Consider the following 17,873-nt stretch of genomic DNA (forward strand, 5'->3'; position numbering starts at 1 on the left):
TCTCTTGGTCCCTTTTCCTCTGCCCATTGGGAGCCGCCAAAAATTTTTCCCAAACTCGCAGTTAGAACTCGCAGAAGTGAGCCTGCTCGCGCTATGCTCGCGCAGGCTACAAACTTACTGAGAAACCTGTGGTACCACAGGCATTCGTTACCAATCTCCCTCGGTAGAGTGTCGGAACAAAATGGCGGGCACACGTGCAATCCACAACATCGTGGTGCAATAAGAAATCTTTGGGGTTTTTGCTGTTAAGGCAATCTCATAACCCTCGGTTTTCATTCTTTCATTTCAAAACTATGTATCTGTGATTCTCTGCAAGTCTAGAGCGACGAACACGATGAATTCCACCGTACAAATTCTAAAGCTTTCACCAGTAAAGCAAAGCCCGTCGCAAGGTAAGCAACCGAAAAGATTGAAGCTCAATAATTTTATCAGGAACTTGAGTTAAGGAGGTGTAAGATTTAAATGTAAGTTTATTTAGCTTACTAGAGAATTTCGATTACGTGTGCTAAGAGATATGCTTTTTTATTACTGTGTGACGAAACCGGCTGTAATAAGTTTAGTTTGGTTCAGTGCTTTTTAAATAAGTTTTATCAGAAGGATATATTCTTCTGTTTTTATGAATTCTCCATTTTATACTAATGGGACTCTGAAGTGGAAAGTTCCTAATTCCTAACACCAAGCCGACTATTCTATTACTGCAAACTGTAGTTTTTTGTTATATATAAGTTATGTTTTTTTTTTGTCATAAAGCGAGCGAAACTATTAGAACTACTGAGGCCACTTATTTACCTCTCTTTACTGCGCTTTTCACAAACATGCGAATTCTGAAGTTCAAAAGCCAACTGACAATTGCATTTTTCGCTGCCGTCAATCATCTTAACAGACCTCTTAGGAAACAAAACTTTACTTTAACGGGTTCAAAAGGTCTTGGTTTGTGATTTGTGATTGGTGGATTTCGATCCGTTTTGTGTGTTTCTGTGTTTCAAGGTTCGTTGCTTGTTATCATAATTATGATTGACGGCAGCAAAAAACGCAACTGTAAAGGCGGCTTTTGAACTTTAGAGTTCGCATGTTTGTGAAAAGTGCAGTAAGTGACAAAAGCTGCCTATTTTATACTTTATTAAGACTGTTATGCTTTGATCATTCTTTAAAGCATTCCAACAGGTGGTCAGTTATTCTGCCAGGGTGACCAACATCATTTTTCTCTCAATATTATCAATACATAATTCAAAGAAAAGGCTGGGAGAATTACAATGTAATGAAATGATCACCAACAGGAAAAATGTTTTGATCTTTTACCAAATTCTCTCAACAAATTCTTTAAGGAAATTTATGGAGATCAGTGTGGAGAATTTGTATTTGGATATTGGGACTTAGAATTCAAGCCTTCTCTTCTCCTTTTTTCATAATTTAGTGTTTCATTGAACACCATTTTATTTCTTGTTTGACTTTATTTCTTAATATATTATTAGACAATGACTCAGCACAGCAAAGCATTCTGAATGTTGCTGTCACGTCCCTAAAAGGAGGAAATGTAATAGCCCTCCCTACTGATACCATATATGGTGTTGCAACACTTGCGCAGTCCACTAAAGCTGTTAACAAACTGTATGAAATAAAGAAGCGACATGAAGAGAAGCCTGTTGCTATCTGTGTTGGAAGACTGGAAGATGTTCACAAGTAAGTTAAGAATTCAATGTAAACAAGGGTACCTAAACCTGGATTAACAAAATTAATATAACGTAACAAAGTAAAATAAAAGAAACTTTATTCAGGGGTTCAAAAAATTCATGCCTTTATTGCAATCTCAATCTTCTTGTCAGTGTTATAAATTAGCTGATGAGATAAATACGGTTGCTAGAGTAAATTAAGCTGGGGTAACAGGCTAACTTGATTTTTGTTTACCATTTGAGTTAGCTTGGTAGCCCCAGGTACAAAAATATTCTTACGGCCCAGTTCAAACTTCAAAACTGTCTATGTACCGAACCTAATTCCTTCTGTTAAGTACATAAAAAGACTGACGTTTGTACAGGGTGCAAAGAAAAATCAGTTTTACAGCTTGATGGTAAGCTGCAGGTAGCATGTACTAGCCCCAAAGCTATTTTACCTAGCCTGAAATATTTTTTTTATGTGCAGGAGTGATAACAGTTCTTCTGCAATTTGAATTTCCCTGGAAACTTCACTTGCCCATTGGGTAAGTTAAAAACAGAATTCACCTGCCTGGCAGTAAAATCCACTAGCCGCGGGCTATTGGACAATTCTTTCTTTGCACTCTGTTGTATCAGTAAGGCCAACATATCTTATCTGAGTTTGAGTGGCCAACATTGGAATTTTGACTGTGGTGCAACTTCATTTCAAAGCATGAACTTGTGCCAAATCTAATGCATAAATTAATCAAATTTATTTTGACTGGTAAGGATAGTAGAGTGTGATAATTAATTGGGTCTGACTAAACTGAATTAACTTTTGAACTTTATCATTAGGACAACCCGTGCAAACAGGAATTAGTTCTGTGCGAAAAAAGTTTGAAGTTTGAAAGGGGCCTTACACAAAATAAATGATCAAGTTTTTGTAAAAATGATTGAAATTACCAGTACTATTTTAATTTATTGCTCTTCTGAAGCCTCCATGGCATCTACAAGGTAAAGGTTGTAAAGGTTTAATTGACATGTTCAGGACTCAAGATTATTTTTATTTGTAATTTCTTGCTCACACATTTGTGATATGACAATATCGGTGTGACCTCAAAATAACAAAGAACCAGGGGACTGGCAAAATATGTTCTCTATATAACAAGGTTTCGTTTTATCAAGTTTTTTTCTATAATATAATTAATTAAAAATGCCTATACTGTGGTGAAGAATATCGTTTGTGATATTAAGGTCTTTGTTTTGTTCATTTAATCGAACGTACACTGTATATTACATCCTGTTTATTCACTTCTGAGGTTATAATTTACCACTTTTGTTAAGATATTTACACACAGAAGTTGACCCTTTTGCTCCCGATAGTGGCCGAAAGCAAGTACCATTTGAAATTGTTGCCAAAAAGGGTTTCATTTCAGTGGTCATGTATAAAATTTTGACCATCCACGGACTCAAAAGTTATGTTCAGACTCCGATCCACCAGACACCATTCTTCACTATTGCAGTGAAAAGGTTAATGTTAATTGTTTTTAAATTTTTCAGATTCATCCTTAGATGCTGACCACGTGCATGTAACTAGTCTAAACAACATACAGACTTTAAGGTGTAATTGTGTTGTCTCTCACTAATGTTTTCAGGTGGGGAAAAGTAACCATTAGTTCTGAGGCTCTTCAAGATTTACTTCCTGGCCCTGTGACTCTTGTGTTTGAAAGAACAGATGAATTGAATCCAGGATTAAACCCCACCACACGTCTTGTTGGAATTAGAATTCCAGATCATGATTTTGTACGGCAGCTGTGCTTAGCTTGCGATGAACCACTTGCTCTGACAAGTGCAAATGTCAGCACAGTAGGACAAAGCAGTTTAAAAATTGAGGTTAGTTGACTAACATTTTCTATTACTTTAATAACAAGGGAAGAATATTAGGAGAGGTAAAATGGGTTTTAGGTTGCTGTAAATAAACCTTATGCTTGAATTTGATAAAATGTAACAATATTTTATAATTGACTACTACAAACAACAGTAAAACTTTATATGGAAAAAGCACATGGGTTTCTCAATTCTGTGATTCCAACAGAGAGAGATGGGCTTGCATGGTGTGCAGACAACTTTCTTAACAGCTAAAAAGAGAGTTTTGCAAGCAGATTAATAACCTATAATAGCCTGATCTTATTTTAGTATAATTTGTGTGGTTACTATTTATTGTTGATTCTATGTAAGACAAATAATTATCTCTCCAAGATGGATATATAGTGCTGGTCCTAAAGGTGTCCAAAGTAGAGAGAGCTTACTATAAAACTAGATGATAATTTGAAAATTACCTTCCAGGAGTTCAAAGATATTTGGTCCAACCTGGATCTAATCCTTGATGGTGGCGTGATAGGTCTGACTGAGCAATGTCGCAAAGGCTCAACTGTGGTTAATTTATCAGTTCCTGGCAAATTTACAATAATCAGAGAAGGAAGGTACTAAGCTGAACATTGTAATAATATTGTGTGATGTTTACTTATGTACTTCATTATCATACAGCTGTACATGGCTTCGCATGATACATACAATTTACAGTTTAATACAGTCTTCTGAATAACATTTTCACAACATAATCTTTCTATAAAATTTAAAAATAATGATGTCAAATATTATGACCAAATTCAAAGTTTTGTGATGGTCAACTTTACTATCTCTCTCTGAACTTAAAAACCTCCTTTAATAGGCCATTTCTGAGTTTCCCTGGGCCTCTGTATCAAAATGAGGTTAAGTGCTCAGCCTTTGATATGAAAGTGATTTTTCATTGTCATGCAAATTTGACTCATTTTCTCAAGAAAGGTTTCGTACTTGGCCTCGTTTTGAAAGTGAGGGTTTTCGGAACTCAGAAGTGGCCTATTCTGTGGACAATAATGAATTATTTAACAATTAATGAATGAGGCTGAGTATCTTATGAAGAATTATGGAGATCGAGGAGGGTGTTATCCATCGAGGTCATAGGCCGAGGCGGATAACACCCTCCAAGATCTCCATAATTCTTCATATGATACGAAAGCCGAATTCAATAATTGTTTTATAATTCGTTCAAAATAATTCCTAGTTTAAAAAAAAGGCTAAAACGTGCTTACCTCCATCGATCCATCGATGTTAAGTTCATCTTCGATAGTGCACGTTTAGGGTTGTTCAGCTCCGCAAAATTTAACATTCTCCAAATAGCAGATGTCACCCTTCGAGTTGTCTTCTTGCAGCCTGTTCTTGCCATGTTTTTAGCTATTATTTTGCCTAGTTCTTACTCTAGAAATGAGTGAAATGTCCTCCGTTTTTGTTTCCACAACCAAAGCAACTCAACCTCATCCCCAGGTCTTCTCGTTTAACAGTGCATTAGCCTGCAAAAACGCTGCATTTTTGACGTCATTTCCTCGCTAAACACAAAATTCTTCCAAATTTGGTCATCAGCAACTGGTTATGGTGAATTATGTGTGTGCTTTTAGCCAATCAGAATCGGGCAAATATTTTGAGTGAATAATAATAATGATTATTCTAAATACAGTGGGACCCGGTTAACTCATTCGCTCCTAAAGATTTTGCCGAAAAATGCCTTTTGAAGCTTGTCAAGTGGTTTTCTGGTCACCGTCGTGCTGTTGAGAGCTAAAACTTACCACAAATCCATTTGCAGGTCATACACTTCGCGGCCTTCTGATCCAGTTGCAAAATATCAGCTTGTGAGGTTCGGGCATGCGCAGAAAGCAAAATTGCGAGATAGTTTTTGGGTTTAAAAGTGACACAGCAGTCTTGACTTTTACTTTTCGCTTTCTCTCCTCCCCTCTTTTTTCGCTTTTCTTGCCTCATTTTTTTTCTTTTGCTGGGCATTTAGTAGGCTTTATTTTGGTGGGAAAAGTTTTTAGGAAAGCTTTTAGGATCTTAGGATTAGGTGAAAGAAAAGGTAGGTGGGTAGTGGAACAAGATTTTCATGGCAATTTTCAGGTCAGTGTTACATGGTTTTTTGCCTTTTTCTCCGGTGTCCTTGACTGAATTGTGCTCAATCTGGTATGGTTTGAAAGATCTCTTCACTCAGCACACGTTAGCGTACAAAGTTGTCCTTGACCATTAAAACTGATGATGTCACAAGCAGTGGTAGAGAGTACATGGACACAGGCAGCTCAGGGGCGAATGGGTTAATACAGACACCAATGTAACGTGCCATGGTGTCCTTATTTAGGCCTGGGTCTTGGAAAAGAAGGCTACAGACACATTTTTTATTGATACAAGACTAAAGAAGGCAAAAAGCCTTGAAACCTTGCGTAGTAGGAGGAAGAAAACTATATTGAAGGGCTGCTGTATAAGGGCAGCTCCTGACAAGGGCCAAACTTGAGAAGAAAGATCGAACACATCTCACTATTGAAAATATGTTGCTGTTGTATAAGCCATAGAATATTGTATTAAACCATAGAAATTATGGATAAGATATTGGTTTACATCCAGTTCAATAATTGTGTTTTGCCTGTTTTCCAGTGCCTACAACCAGATTGTTAATGTTCTCAGTGAAAAGTATGGACTTGAGGATTGCAGTGGTTGATTGATTTATAATATGAATGTAATTTTGTTTACAAAGATTTTGAAAATAGATACATGTAGTAAACAAAAAAGTCAAGGGTGCCATTCTGTTATAGCCTTGTCATACACAGTTTTAAATTTATTGTCCCTCTCTCAAAACTTTAGATGAGAAAAAAACGGGTTCGTGTTGCTTCTGGTGTTCTAACAAGGGCAAGAAAGGCTATCTCATCTTCTTGAGCAAAACCCCATTCCCAATCCCATTACCTCAGCTAATAATGTTACAATCAAACAATAAACACAGCTGAACATTAAAATATCCTTTAATTTATTATTGTTAATCCTATGTCAAGTAGTAGCCATAGATTATACATATGCATCCTTACTTACTTAACGTTAATAGTAAAATCTAATTAGGCAAGGTCTAATTATTAATAAGCATCATTAAGATTTTTCTACAAAAATATTATTACTTCCAAAGTCAAGAATAAATATTCGTAGACATAACAATAATATTATATAAGTAGAAAAGTGATTTAGATGCTTAATATTGTCAATGTTGTTTTGTAAGATACCCATTGTTTAATTTGTGGACTTTCCTTGCTGCCTTTTGCCATAGTTGCTATTTCTTTTATTTTGGGTATACAGTGAAAGCTTCCGTAAGTGGACACCTTCCAGAGCAGAAAAGTAACCTTGACTTTTGCTGCCCACTTTCAGTGTAAAGGAAGACCCTCAGAGTTAGTCACACCCTACAGGGTTAAATAAAAAATAGCTGCTGTGTGGAAGTGTCCATTAAGAGAAAGTTTCAACTGTATATTGATAGAATAATAGATTTATAGGTAGATAAATAATTCTGTTGATAGCTTACTAGGCTCAAATATAGACATGTCAATGACACACAAAATTACATGTCCTTATAAAAATATTAGGATAGCTTATTGTGATATTTTTTGAATATATTTTATAACTCACTTTTGATATGACAGTGGCAGGTCTTGAGGAGGACCCTGGGATACTAAGACCATCCTTCCAGCTGTCCTTTTAACCCTTCAATCCCCAGTATCCACATACAAATTGAAAAGTTAGTTGAGAAAATGTTATTAACAGATAAAAGAATTTTCCTTTTGATGATCATTTCATCAATTCTCGTAACCTTCCTACTTGATTATGTATTGATATTATTAGGAGGAATTAATGTTACTGACTCTTAGGACTTACCGGTACATGGTAAATTTTCAGCCAAAGCCAAGTCCACAATGCTGAGGCATTAAGAAAAATGGTAGTGGAACCCTCCCTCTCAGAGTCTCCTTCCTCAAGACCTTGATCCACTGTCACTGTATTATATCTCTCAATATTTTTGTATTATAATATTTCCTTTTCTATTGTTATTTATGCTCCTTGATAGCTGGTTCCAGGCATTCAGATCATGGGGACAGTGCAAAGAGATGTCAGCAGAGCAAAAAACAGTGAGGGGGTGGGATAAGGGATGAGAGCAAGGGGACCTCTCTCTCTCCCTCTCTTTCTTCTTAATTTTTTCCCCACTCTCTGACTTTGCACTGCTCTCCACTACCTGAATGCCTGGAACAGGCTAGTGTGAATATGACAATCTGCAATAAATGCTGTCACAACAGGATTAGGGCTTTTGTCTACTTGAATATTTGAATGCGATTATTGTACATATCAGCTATGACTATTTTTCCATCGCTTAAATTTGCTAATGAGGTTGGGTAATACAAATCTCCTATCTCACTACCATTCTTGCCAAACTTTGTGAAAAACTTTCCGTTCTGCTTGAAAACTTGAACACGATGATTCTCTGAATCACAGACAGCCAGTTGGCCAGCCTGGGTCACTAACAAGCCACGAGGTGATTTGAAATCCCCATCTCCTTCCCCTTGCTTACCAAATTTGTATAAATAATTTCCCTTGAGGTCAAATATTTTTATGCAGTGATCTATGTCTGACACAATAAAGTGTTTGCCCTGTTGAACACAGTAATGGGCATTATCCAGTATCTCGTCCCCGCCTATTTTGCGGATAAATTCACCACTTGGAGTAAAGAACTTAATCAGCTTGTTGCCTGTGTCAGCAACAATAATGTTACCATCACTGTCTAGAGATAAGCCATAAGGCTTCATCAACTCATGGTCAAGGCTCCCTTCCTTTCCAAATTGGCTCAGGTAATCACCCCTCCCACTGAAAATTTGAACTCGGTGATTGCAAGAATCGGCCACTATAATATGGCCTTTTTTGTCAAAAACAATCCCAGTAGGATAGTCAAATTCTCCGTTTCTATCACATTTTAAACCACTACGGGAACCAAACGTGATCAGGTGAGAGCCATCACTCCTAAATACCTGAACTCTATTGTGCCCACTATCGGTGACGGCTATTTCATCTTCTTCATTCACTGCAACGCCCCAGGGAAGCATAAACTTTCCAGAGGTGTCTTCCAGTTCTGGGAGTCCCATGAAGCCGATCTCTCCAAAACATAGCACGGGGCTGAGCTGTCTCGCTGCTTGCTGCAGTGTTTCAGGGTCTTTGTCTTTGAATGAGGCCATGACGTGATGTTTTTCTTTAGCTTTGTCTTTGTTATGAAAACCAATACAATCTCCACACAAGAACGTGGCACATTGTAAGCAATACCAACACGAGTTTTTGTTGCAATTTCCACACTTTCTTTCGGAGGCGTTTCTCTTTACCTTAGCGATTGCATCCAATAAACTATTGATTCGAGCGTTCGTGGGTAAATCTTTGAGATCTCACTCGCAGGAGGTTTGAACTGTTTGAGGCACTCAGGGCAGATAATTAGGTCACGACTTTCGCTTTCTTCCTGCAGTTTGGTGAGACAGTGAAGACAAAAGCTGTGCAAGCAGGGCGATTGTTTAAGATCAGTAAACGTCTTCTCGCACTGACTACAAAATACTTCTCGGCGGAGATTTTACAGTAAACTTTGAACCTCCATCTTTTTAAGTGACCTTTATCACTATTCTTATTTCTGTCGCAATATTTATGTATCAGAAACCTGTTCACTTGAATAGCTAACATGGAAGTAGCCAATCACTAAGCGATATTTTGACCCTTGCGCGCTAAACAGTTAGCATACGTGACCAGCTGATGTTGATCGCCCATTTCAACAACGAGGTCACGCGATTATATAGGACAAAGCCGTCACGTTATCCGGAAGTGGAATGAAGATCTGGTGAGGTAAGAAGCTCCACTTCCGGTTGACGTGCGTCGCTCAAAACACAGGCGGCCGAGACGTAGCGTGTGTCAATATTAAACATGGACAAAATGGGATGAGTCGTCGAAACTCCCATGAACTAAAATAGTCCAAAAGTCAAAATATAACAAAACAAAGGTGTAAACATTGGAAAAAAAGCTGGGGTGCAACAGAGGTCATCATTTTTTTTCATTATTATTATTCAGAATAGAAAACTTTTGTCTAAAGTAGAAAGGCTCTCAGAGAAGGGGGACTACTTGAAAAAAATTGTTTGAGGGTTTTCTTAGATTTTTTTTTTTTGTTTTTTTTTTCATATTTTACTAGGTTTTCAAACATTCATAACGATACTACAGGACAGACTACCATCAAACATAACGGGAGAAGGCGGAAAATTTTCCATGAACTGAGGGCGTACAGACTTTCTGCTGCTGAGGAAGGCATTTTCTCATCATAATTTTTTTGTATAGTTTTGTATTGTTTTTTAGGTTTTTTAAAGGTTTAAATACTGTTATTGTATTTTGGGCTTCTTAAAAATTAATGTAGTAAAATTATTATACAATTCCTTAAAGTAAAGTAGTTTTTAAGATGCAGGGCCCCTACGGAGACCAGCCCCAGTGCTAAATGGAGCACCCTGTTGAAAAAAAGTTTTTCTTCACTTTACTTATCCTATATGTCAGGGCCCAGTTGTTCAAACGCCGGTTAGCGCTAACCTGGGGTTAAATTTTAACCCGGAATTCCTTATCTTTTTATCAAAAGCACTCTCTCGGATAATTTCCTCTATTCTTTTTAGAGTATCCAATTATCAAATTGTAGGCAAAGAGAATTACACTGAATTTGCTTTTTAAGCTCTCATATCTGAGTTCAAATTTCGCGCTAACCCTCGGTTATCTTAACCCAGTTTCGAACAACCCGGCCCAGGTGAATGAGTGGAGTTAAGTTACCAGTATATATCCCATCTCAGGCCAAAAGTGTAGATAACATCTTTTTATTTCACTTTGTTTTTTCTACATTACTACCAATACACTACCCTTTGTACCAAATGTTTTTTTCTTGCGTGCAGCCAGATGCTTCCTTAATGTGGCCAAAGACAGTTTTGCGGGCGGTCAGCGGGAGCGCGTTTTAAATTACACAAACAAACATGGGGGCGAAAAAAGCAATGTACGTAGAAGACGATTTCTCAAAATCTACCCTTTAAAATTTTGTGATATTTGGCAAAATTTTTATAATGAGAACTTTAAAATGGAAGTTGAACAGACGAATTTTGTGACACAATTAATAATTACAGTACAATTATATTATTATCTAAAAATTTGTCTGTTAAAATTTGGTCAAATAAATTTCAAATGCGAATGATTAATAATTATAGTAAGCTGTGTGCAAGTTTATAGGAAAATCTAATGAGCGAATTTTATGTAAAGAGAGAAAAAGTGAAATCAATCGTTCATGTTGCCATGGAAACTACGAAAATGTCAAATTTTACCTGTCAATCAAAATCTTTCCTCAGTATATTTTTCACTTGCCAAGTTTCAGCTTGTGAGCTGCCACGTTTCTCTCGCCATGATTTGGCAAATGACATATACTCACAAACTGCCAAAACTGTGTTCACCCACCAATAATACCCTGATTTTCAACATGAAACTATTTCAAAGCTAAATAAATAGTATTGATAAACTTAATTTTCCTGTGACGCTACATCAAAAAACCATGCTTTACAGAAGGAAAAATTATGCCCAAAAGCATTGTCTATGGATAATGCTCTCCACCGGATGAATCACTATTCACTAGATAACATGTTATTGTTTTCTCTAACATTTTATTCACTGGTTGGAAAATCCTGTGGATAAGCGCTATTCAACTTTTGAACAACTAGGGCCTGTATTTTACAAGCTACATTTGCTTAACATAGTCTAAAATAAATATTAACACATGGTAAATGACACTTGTATCTGTATTAGAAATTCCTTTGCTACATATTATTCAGCTTAAATATTGTGTAAAGCTTGCCATTATGCTACAGATAATGCGACTTAAATATAGACCAAAATGATTTTAAATAATAAACATAAATATTATTATTATTATTATTATTATTGGATGAGACTAAATATGATACAAAGAATTATGCAGATTGGTGAGGGTGTTATCTGCTAAGGTAGAAAGCTGTGGCAGATTAGTTGCTTAGCTGTATACGTAGCTCACAGCTATGACTAACTAACTATAAGAGTTTAAGCCATTCTGAAAAGAAGAAATAATTTGAATGAAATACAATGATTCTTGTATTAAAAGGCTGATGCTACTCAACATGGTGAATTACCCCACAAAGTCATCATTTTCTTTCCACACACATGGAGCTCATAAAGTCTTGTTGAGACTTCACTCAGAGGTTGCCATTTTAGTGGGCTAGGGTCAAATTTCATAGCTGGTCACTTCTCTTGTTTTTATTGTGAGGGTGCTATTACATAGGCAATGGCTACATTAGAAGTGAAAAAATTCATATAAGAGACACTGTTTAGAAAAAGATAAATTATTTTCCTTTTGCCACTTGCCTGCACTTTGAAATTGACGTTTTGCCTTAACTGGACAGTATTAACAAGGTGATGCTATAGAGAAATATACACATCGGGATTTACAACATATCCATTAACAGGGTTTTCTTATAAGATCGTGGTATGAGCATTTCACAAAAAAAAATCAAAGTGACTCTGTAAATGACGTGTCCCTCCCTTTCCTCAATAGGTAGTTTAAGTAACAATGATGACGATGTCAACAAGGATGGCAAAAAAGCAATAGGTTGAGATTGCCAAAACAACTTTGCACGTGCATCATGCTTTTTTGTATGTTTCTTTACCGTCACTGCCGACTGCATTGTGAAACTGCCTAATTTCACATTTAATGGAGGATGTGAACACGCAGACAACTATTTTCTTTTTGTTTTTGAGAACTTAGATACGGTCCTTTAGAATTCAACTCCTGAAAAATCGCCAACATTTGACAAATTAAATGAGTCGGAATAAGAGAGTGTGAGTCACGCATGGGGAATGATAATTTCAAGTGGCCTTGTCCCAGGGGTGGGGGGTTGGCAAATCAAAAATAAATTATTATTTCTTAGGAAAATGGTTTTAGGAAGGAAAAACATCTCTCACAAAAGGGAATACAAAAGAAAAATAAACCATGCTGTTATCATAGAAACTCTTGGCTAGGATGCATCTGGATTGGTCGTCCATTTCACAAGTCCTTCAATGGCAAATCACTCTCCACATTATTGGGGAAAGGTACAAAAAACATCCACGCATGACTCTTCTTCCCAAGGACTAAGTTCTTAAAGCGAAACTTCTTTCTTTTGAATATGCTGACGTGAAAGATTCGGAGAAGCTCCTGCAAAGAGGTGGCATTGGAGAGGCTTTCATAGAAATCAACAATGGACATATCAGCAAGAAGAAGGAACGTTTGAAAACCAAACAAAAGCCCCATGAAGCAAGTGATTCCTACACAGGGAGCAAAGAGTACAGCATACTCCTGCACAAACTGGCAGCCTTCAGGAACAGTTAAATCTTCGTACATATTAAAGCGAACTATCCCTGCCTCGCGGAGAGCGCTCAGTTGGGGCAGAAAAGACATGGTTTCTTGAATTTTGCGAACTACAAGGCCGGACATGCAATTTACGAATGGGAAGTACGCGAGGTAACATGCATATAACAGTCCGAAGAAGGCATATGTCAGGAATGTGTAGTAGTAAACGTAATTTCTGCGCCCAATGCAGTTGTTGGTGAAAGGACAATGGTGACACATCATTTCCACACATGTATGGCACCAGCTACAGTGGTGTGTTCCTGCATTTCGTACACGCTTACATTTGATACACATTTGATACGTTTTCACGAAAAGTCTGTCTCGGGTGAACTCATCCTGGCGTTGTGGATATCCCGGGCACGTGAAGACGGTCATGTAGTAGTTAAAAACAGCGTTCGCCATCATGTAGTTGGTGATGAAGATGTGTACCCACCCTAGCAACGAAGAGTACGGCTGATCGGGGACATGAGCGTAAAGATAAACACTGAAGAACAACCATAACAAAGTCGGAAAAATAACGCTGATTGGCACAAGCTGGAAGTAGCTTATAACAGCTTGCGACGGCAAGAAGGTCTTGAGCTTTGGAAACAGCCTTGGAAGGATCTGGAATGCAAGTACGCCAAAAACAACGACTGCAGTCGTTACAAAGAAAGTCACCACAATTACCGCCATTTTGGACGCTGCTTGCCAAGTGACCAGGAATTTTACCTCGTTTCCAGACACTGCGAAGAATCTGGGGATGAATCTTTATCTGTTTGATGCTTTCCAGGCTCTTCCGCGTGAGTTTCAAAATGGCGTTTGTGTGGATTATAATCTTGTCGGTAGGACTAATCCAAGGCGTTTTTATAATCACCAGCTTACAAACTCTGTTCCCCCGTGGTTCAAAGAAAACGTGGCTTTACAGACTTCTCAAAGCATTTCAGATAACTCCTGTCTTATTCATATTTGCCTCGTCAATTTGGTTTTTCTTCATGGTGATTTTGCCTATCCTGGTTGCCAAGCCGTTCACCTCGTTCGAAGGCGTTTGTTATGCTTTAATTGCGAGTTACCTTTGGCTTAACATGGTATTCAACTATTTAGCAGCCATGATTATTTCCCCGGGATATCCAGAAACGCGTCAAGAACTCGAAGAAGACACAGACATAGACACTGAATCGCTAAAATTTTGTGGCAAGTGTTCGCGTGTTAGAGACCGTGGAACGCATCACTGCAGCTCTTGTGACTCTTGCGTTATGCTGATGTCACATCACTGCCCCTTCACTAATAACTGCGTTGGTTTGAACAATTTCGCTTACTTCTATTTATTTGTGCTGCATTGTTCGTTGGGCCTTGTGTTCGCCGCTTACTGCACTTACACTCCATTTATGGTCTGTATGTTGAACTACAGATCATCTTTTTACAATCCTAAAGTCTGCACTGAACTCGGTGATTATGCTGTCATGTTCCTTGTTGTCATCTTCGTGCTGTTGTTTATCTTTGTGATGCTTTGTTTCCATACCTTTCTTCTTGTCATTGACATGTCGATGATTGACTTTCTCAAAGTTTGTCAGAAGCTCAGCGTAAGGGAATTTTTGAAAAACATTTTAATAGACAGGGGTTTACGAAAAAAGAAACTGCTGCTAAGGAAGCTGTTGTTGTACAGAAGGGAAAAGTGGTGGAAGTTTTTTATCCCAGGCTTCAATGAAATACCTGAACTTCTTCCCCCAGACGAATTCCTGGTGTAATCAAGACTGTCCAGTCAGTCTCTGCATATGGGAAATACTGTTAATGTTCTATTAAAACCCCTGGGAGCTTATTTATATCAAGCCCATTTGAGGGGGGCTTATTTGAGGGAGGGGTCTCATTTAATTTATCAAAAACAGGCCATTATACTGTTTTCAAAACAAATCTGAACTTCCAGCACATCATTCAATAAACCCTACCAGATTAGTCCACATGAATAATTATTGTAACAGTTGTCATAAATTAATACAGTCTATCATTCAGGGTTCTCATTAAGAGGTGGGGGCCAGGGATTTCCCCCGGCTACCATGAACCTGGAACCTGGCTACTTTCAGAGGAAAATAGAAGAAATATAGAACCAAAAGAAATCCCAAGCTGTTTCATTCCCTGCCTACTTGTTGTATTTACCTGGCAACTTGAAATCTCAGTGACAACAACCCTCCAAGCTGCGACCACTTTAGGCACCATGGCGACTTAACTTTTGGTACTGGCGATTTGATTCAGAAAATAGTCGCCAAGTTGGCGACCAGAGAAAACTGATACTTGAAGAAATGACATGGATGTTACTTGACATGGATTGTAAGTTACCGTATACACTTGTGAATATGGTAAATATCCGTTTAGAGACCTTGTTTTGCCTGAACAATACCATTCTTAAGCCCAAATTAATAATATTATTAACCGATTATTAAAACTTAATAAATGACATATATTTTGGCACCTAAAAAACTCCTTTGGTGACTAAACCTAAAGAGTTGGTCACAAAATGGCCACCAAAGAAAAAAATTAACTTGTAGGTTTGGACAACCCTGAATCATTTATTAATTTGGTTGTGATGAATAAGGAGGGAAGGGAGAGGAGCAAGGCAGTCTTAAAAAAGAGTAAGGCCTTGAAAACTTCCTTCCCCTGAAAAAGGTGGGGGGCTTATTTGAGAGGGGGGTCTTAATAGATGATTTATGGTATGGGAGGGTTTAGTGCGATTTGAGTTTTAGTAGTTTCACTCCATAGCATGTTCAGCCCTCTCCCCTATAAAACTGCCTACAAGTTTGACCTCATTTGCATCCCATGTTTTACATGCTGTATGTTGAATTGTATGTTTTTATAATAAGCTTGGTGCATATGAGGTGCAAGAAATAAACTTAATATTTCATGGATATCAAGAATTGATGTGTGGAACTTTTCTGGTGCTCTCAAGAATTGTGGCTGGCAAAACTCAGTCAGAGCCCTCTGCGACCCCTTCACTAGCTAGCAGTTACAAATAAATCCTTGCAGTTCTCAGGGCCATTTAGTCAGATAATATTTCAAATTTGTATAAGTCTGTTCAGGGAGCCATTTTCCATTTCAAACTTCTTTTATAGAGAGTACAACTAGAGATTGTAAAGAAAGAGGTTGAGGGAGGCAAGAAGTGACCCCCAGGAGTCACTCCCTACTTAGATGGGCGTGGTCATTTTGGTATCTCCCACATTTTGCTCAATGGACTAAGAAAAATGAGAAACTGGCCCTAGTCTACTCCCCATGATTGCGTAGCCTATACGCGTATATGGGGAGGTTCCGCCCGAAAGGGGTTCCTTTTTTAGGCTTTAGATGGTATATGAAACATGAGCCCATAACCTGGAACAAGCAACTTCCATGCACTCGGGTAACGGCGTTTTCATGGACCAGTGTATTATTAGAACGGTTTTTGCTCGAATTTTGAATATCTTTTAAATTCCACAAACCTAGACTTCAAAACAGTCCGTATTTTTGCGTATTGAATTACGCGCGACAGGAGCCCATCAAATGGAGCCTCCATCTCCAATACAAGCCCTTGGAGTCAACCCTTTCCCGAGTAGATTTATAATTAGAACGGTTCCCAGGGGAGACTTCGCGCGCCGACGGTAGGAAGAGCCAATCACAAAGACGAAATCACACTGCTATTGTACTTCATCAAACAGCAGGAAATTCGTTGTTGACAGGCCAAACACAATCATAAGCTAGTGAAACGTGACTTTAGCGTTTTCATCTCTCAGAGATTTTCTTTTTTTTTCTTTCTAGCGGGTAGATTGTACTGTGGAGAGTTTTAAACTCTGACTATGTTAATCTTAATTTTAGTTGCTTGTCTCACATTAAGAGGCCATGAAGCTGGTCTGTTACATGGATTGCATAATGATTAACTAATAACTGCAGTCTGTAGTTCTGACAGGATTCGTTTTCTTTAGCCAATTTTCTTGAGCGTTAAGGTTCTTATTTCGGCTAAATGACTCAATATTAATCAAATTTCTAGTTTTTCGAGGTTTTTTTTTTCGAAATGCGTTTATCTGAATAAATACTTGTAGTCCTTGTGGTTGTTTTGTCCGTCAGCTAGTGTGATGATTCCCTGCTATGTTTTCAGCTGTGTTTTGTAACGCCGGGTCCAGCCATTGTCTTCTCGCAAAAAAGTGATCTACCGATGCGAATTCGAAGGAAGGAATTGAGCCTAAACTTCTACATTAACTGCTGAGAATTAATTATCCTGTTAGTCAGTCATAATTCTTTTGGCGCAGATACAATCCATTTTGTTTTTCTTGAGATAAGTGGGTCTTTGGAATGGAGCGCAATGTCACAAATTCCTCCTTACTTTTGAGTTAGCTTCACGGTCGAGCAACTGTTGTCTTCTGTTCAACTTTTCAAGTGCCAGTTTTATCAGGCAACTCTCATGGTGATACAAGTCAGTTGTAAAGTTAGACTGCAATTTCTCAAATTTCGGAACTGAAGCATTCCTCGTTAGTTGCTACTTAGGTCATCGCTTTTGCACGCGGTGATTAACTGGCGAAATCCACTCCACGGTGATGACAAAAATCAAATGATCCTGGCACTTTTTCGGCGCTGATCATCGAAAAGTTCCAAATCGTCCTCAGAACGCTTAATCGTCGACTCTTTTCAAGGTGCATGCTTAAATGTGGGATGCATGACGGCCAAAAAAAAACAACAACACTCGCAACGATAACCTTTCCGTGATCCTCAGTTCGCAGCCTTTTTCCCATCGCTTCATGCTCAGTCTCAGTCGGGTAATTCATTAACTTTTATTTCATGATACCCAGATCCCAGCGGCTGTAAAATTGTAAAAATGGACGGAAAGGAAAGAAGGAAATCGGTCGAATGACGGGCTTCTGAGTTCGACTTCATCCAATTTTATTTTTTCACGGTGACACACGAGA

General features: G+C 38.1%; 3 protein-coding genes across 3 annotated transcripts; 2 read left to right on the forward strand and 1 right to left on the reverse strand.

The window, feature by feature from the left end:
• Positions 1–253: 253 nt before the first annotated feature.
• On the forward strand, positions 254–7,809 carry LOC140951422 (threonylcarbamoyl-AMP synthase-like). Its single transcript, XM_073400676.1, has 5 exons — positions 254–392; positions 1,473–1,680; positions 3,284–3,521; positions 3,975–4,111; positions 6,144–7,809. Exons 1-5 carry the CDS (start codon positions 335–337, stop codon positions 6,205–6,207), a joined length of 705 nt encoding a protein of 234 aa, XP_073256777.1. The 5' UTR covers positions 254–334; the 3' UTR covers positions 6,208–7,809.
• On the reverse strand, positions 6,488–13,660 carry LOC140951413 (putative ZDHHC-type palmitoyltransferase 8). The gene has a single exon (XM_073400665.1). It carries the CDS (start codon positions 13,645–13,647, stop codon positions 12,631–12,633), a length of 1,017 nt encoding a protein of 338 aa, XP_073256766.1. The 5' UTR covers positions 13,648–13,660; the 3' UTR covers positions 6,488–12,630.
• A 104-nt stretch (positions 13,661–13,764) lies between these two features.
• Positions 13,765–15,388, forward strand: LOC140938625 (palmitoyltransferase ZDHHC20-like). Its single transcript, XM_073388127.1, has one exon. It carries the CDS (start codon positions 13,767–13,769, stop codon positions 14,697–14,699), a length of 933 nt encoding a protein of 310 aa, XP_073244228.1. The 5' UTR covers positions 13,765–13,766; the 3' UTR covers positions 14,700–15,388.
• The last annotated feature ends 2,485 nt before the right edge of the window (positions 15,389–17,873 follow it).

This window comes from Porites lutea, chromosome 1 (assembly GCF_958299795.1).
Source record: "Porites lutea chromosome 1, jaPorLute2.1, whole genome shotgun sequence".
Classification (NCBI taxonomy): Eukaryota; Metazoa; Cnidaria; class Anthozoa; order Scleractinia; family Poritidae; genus Porites; species Porites lutea.

Coding starts and splice junctions, on each gene's coding strand:
- LOC140951422 (XM_073400676.1), top strand. CDS start 335: ATGAATTCCACCGTACAAATTCTAAAGCTTTCACCAGTAAAGCAAAGC. Junction 1,681..3,283: donor AGACTGGAAGATGTTCACAA/GTAAGTTAAGAA, acceptor TAATGTTTTCAG/GTGGGGAAAAGTAACCATTA. Junction 4,112..6,143: donor ACAATAATCAGAGAAGGAAG/GTACTAAGCTGA, acceptor CCTGTTTTCCAG/TGCCTACAACCAGATTGTTA.
- LOC140951413 (XM_073400665.1), bottom strand. CDS start 13,647: ATGGCGGTAATTGTGGTGACTTTCTTTGTAACGACTGCAGTCGTTGTT.
- LOC140938625 (XM_073388127.1), top strand. CDS start 13,767: ATGGCGTTTGTGTGGATTATAATCTTGTCGGTAGGACTAATCCAAGGC.